The sequence below is a fragment of the Rhizophagus irregularis genome, chromosome 2 (genome assembly GCF_026210795.1).
Source record: "Rhizophagus irregularis chromosome 2, complete sequence".
Classification (NCBI taxonomy): Eukaryota; Fungi; Glomeromycota; class Glomeromycetes; order Glomerales; family Glomeraceae; genus Rhizophagus; species Rhizophagus irregularis.
This window is the reverse complement of record NC_089430.1, coordinates 46,962-50,674: the sequence shown is the minus strand read 5'-3', so window position 1 is coordinate 50,674 and position 3,713 is coordinate 46,962. Positions and strand designations below refer to the sequence as shown.

Sequence of the window (3,713 nt, the reverse complement as noted above, 5' to 3'; positions counted from 1 at the left end):
AAGGACACATATTTCCCATCTTTAGGTGGAACTTTATTAGATGATACAGTAGAAAAAGATGAAATCTTCGATCCTATGACTCAAGTATATCGGGACTGTCTGTTTGAAAATAATATCTTCTATGCCAAGAATGTGGGAATGCGTACAAAAAATCATGTAATATCACTAATCGAGTCAGAGAAGAAGGCATTATCCCCAATCGATACAAAACGCTGGATTTGGTCAGATGGTATATCCTCCTTACCATTCGGACACTGGCGTATTCAAGTATATAAGAAACTTCTTGAGCGTGGCACAAGTCATGAGGCAGCAGAAAAAATAGCTATAGGGACCAGATTACCAGAGAAATATTAGAATGATATAGAATAGTTTAGTGATACTTAGGCATATATTAATAATAAATTATATTTTTTTTTCAGTAGTTAAAATGGAAGACGATCCAATCTATGATATACATAGTAAAGAATATATCGATGACCTTATACATATCACAATTCAGAGAGGTCTCTTTAAAGATGTAGAGGATGCAATAAAAAGTATAAAGGCATTAGCTAAAATGGTCATAAGTTCTAAGACTAGTATTAATGCATTTATGAAATGCCCTGTACCAAACATTCCAAATGCCTTTTATGACTTAGTAGAGGCATTTTATTATTCAATACTAAGAGAAAGACAATCATTAGCACATGACATCTAACAGATTTCTGGGAGGTGTCATATGATAAGATATTCTATGGAATTCTTCAGAATTCTTTGGAATTCCAAATTTTTTTTTCGTAATAAGAACTAATGTCTTTCAACCAGGTATACACTGAGCTACTAGTTATATTACCAGCTTCTGTAATACATGAGGCATGGATTCGTCTCACAACAAGGAAGCGCAATCCACTATCTGTGTCTGATGCCAGTGGAGTAAATTCCATGGTAGAGTTATTTTTGAAACATGAAGTAGAAAGATACCAGAAAAAATTAGCACGTCAGAAACTAACTGTTAAACAGACATATATGCCAAGAAACAGAATGATACAAGACATAATTAGTGAAGAAGTTTCCATACTTCAGAAGCACTTGCTTGAATATAATAAGGTTACTTTTGGCCGATTCATGCAGAACCTTACTAAAGAACATGAGAAATTGATCAAGACAAATCATCAGATACGACATGAAATTGATACCATGAAGAAGCAAGTACGAGAAATAGAAAAAAAACTTGCTTCCATGTCGTAGTTCCCATTATTCATCAAGAAATAGACGAATGGGTACTGTTGCTTCACTCAAATTTTGTGTGGACTGCGCATGGGATTTTTTTACTGTGCATAGACTTTGCATGGACTTTGCATGGGAAATTTTAACTGCACATGGACTTTGCATGGGCTTTGCATGGGACTTTTTTACTGCACATGGATTTTTTCGTAAAAAATGTTGTCTAAGATTAGAAGGATATGGGAATTCCTTCCCACAATGCTGACAGGTACGATCAGCTAGTTTTTTTTTATAGGCTGGCTATCTACTGCAAAAACATTACGTTGTGCCTTATGTACAGAGAGAGGAATTGAGACAACCTGTCCATTTACATTTGCTTTGAACTCACCCTTTACTACAGGTTCCCAACCTGCATGATACTGCCACTGTATACCAAGTATTAGCAATGATTTGTCCTTACCATTTCGATCCTTCTCGGTAGGTATAACAGAGAATTCGTCTGATATAGTGACTGTATTTGTACCTTCACCAATAGTTATGGGAATTTCATTGATAGTGCCAAGAGTTTTGGTTGATCCAGCTACACCATTAAGTGCATGTATATTCTTTCGATCTATTTTGAGACCTAGATGCTTAGCTACATTCTCAGAGATTACTGAAGAGTCAGACCCTGTATCGATCATAGCATAGGGTATGCATACATTTTTGATTTTACAGGAAATGGTCGCTACATCATTGGGATCATCTAACTGGAAAAAGTTGATTTCTAAGGGTCTTGGCCAGTATAGGTTTTTCTGCTGATAGGCACGTATTGCATGGTTCAGTGTTTTGTCTTCTTTCTGTTCTACTTCAGATGGTACATCTGCAGGAGGAGTTGGTAATAGTGGAGTTGCTGTATTTACAGCATGAGCTAGAGGAGATAAAATGTCTTGCATATTTGCTGAAAGAACATCCCAGAGTTTCTTTCTTTCACTAACTGGATAGTCACTAACAAAATGGTTTAAAAGCGGGTCTTTCAGATTCTCATATGCTTGATTGGTATAAGCATTAATCTGTAGGAGGATTTCTTTAGGACATTGTGCTGCTAGTGAAGCAATTATAGACTTCAGTGCTGCATGAAAGACTTCATCAGTTTTCTTGAGAATAGGTTCTCTTTTAGATTTGGAAGTACGGGATTTTTTCCCTTTGGTTTTTACCGAAACTCCACGTTGACGAGTTTTTTTTTTACACTAAAGCAATTCTGAGGTTCATCCTCCTCCTCTTCTTCTTCAGTTAACTCTTCCTCAGTTTCTTCATCAGTTTCCTCATCACTTTCAGATTCTTCATAGTCAACTATGTGAGTATTGTTAACTTTCTTAGCACGTCTACTCCGTGGACACTTGTTTTTGGAATGACCTGTTCTACCACAGTTTGAGCAATGACGTTTAGGAGAAGATTTGGTTGTCTTTGTCACCTTTTTAATCTGACCAGTTCCGAAGTGATCTTTTCTTAGATGTTGTGTTTATCCACCTAACTTTCTGGTAAGATCACTCTCAATGAAAGTATGTATTGCTACAGGATTTGTTATGTCACCAGTATAGCCAAGACGTACTGCTATATCTGCAAGCTTTTCTAATGCAGTTCTATTCTGTGGTTGTTCTACTATAGTGGTTGGATTTTTTCGCCCTCCACTTTCATACCATTTATTACGCAACTCATTAAAGAAAGCATCAAGATCAGCAGGAGCAGCAATTCTAACTCTCATTTCTAAAGCATCAGGCAAATGATTATATAGATAAGGTAAAATTTCGGCATATACTTGTCCTTGTGCTAATGATCGAATTCTTTTTGCATATGTATCTGGTGTATCTATAGGAGAAAATGATTCATTCATGAGTGCTATTATAGCACCTTGATTTGTTCCAACCATCACATCTCTATATTTTCCTTGCAGCCAGTTTAGAAACTCTGGTTCTGTATTAATAGCAGCATTGCCATTATATGGATTATTTACTGGAACAGGAATAAATCTACCAGACATTTTATTTTTCATGACATTGCACCTCATAGCAGCATTAAAACCAGCAAAAGCTAGTGGACGAGCCATCTCATTGACAGCTCTAAGCTTTTGATAATAAGAGTCTGGCGGCTCTTGTCCATCATAAAATGGTAACTGTGCAAGACCTGGTGATATAGTATGCATGACATCTTGTATTGTAGCCATGTTTGGAGGATTGTTTTGTAACGCTAATATTTGTTGTTGTAAATTTAAAATATTTTGGGCCTGTGCTTGTACCTGGGTCTGTGAAATCCTATATTGTCTTTGCCAGTTTTGTGCCTGACGTATACAACCTGCATGCCTTCTTCTCCAACGTTCTGTATCAGCATTATAGCGTAACATCAGCCTGTGTGCATTCCTTCGATGCTCAGCTATCTGATTCTGTTGGTTTGCTATCTGATTCTGATGATTTACCAGCTGATTCTGTTGGTTTGCCAGTTGTGCATCTTTGCGTCTATTCAGAAAACATATA

General features: G+C 36.7%; 1 protein-coding gene across 1 annotated transcript; it reads left to right on the top strand.

The window, feature by feature from the left end:
* Window positions 1-427: 427 nt before the first annotated feature.
* On the top strand, window positions 428-697 carry OCT59_011472 (uncharacterized protein; the record flags this gene model as incomplete). The annotated part of the gene is made up of 1 exon (XM_066133746.1): window positions 428-697. The coding sequence occupies one exon, from the start codon at window positions 428-430 to the stop codon at window positions 695-697; it is 270 nt and encodes an 89-aa protein (XP_065989076.1).
* Window positions 698-3,713: the final 3,016 nt, after the last annotated feature.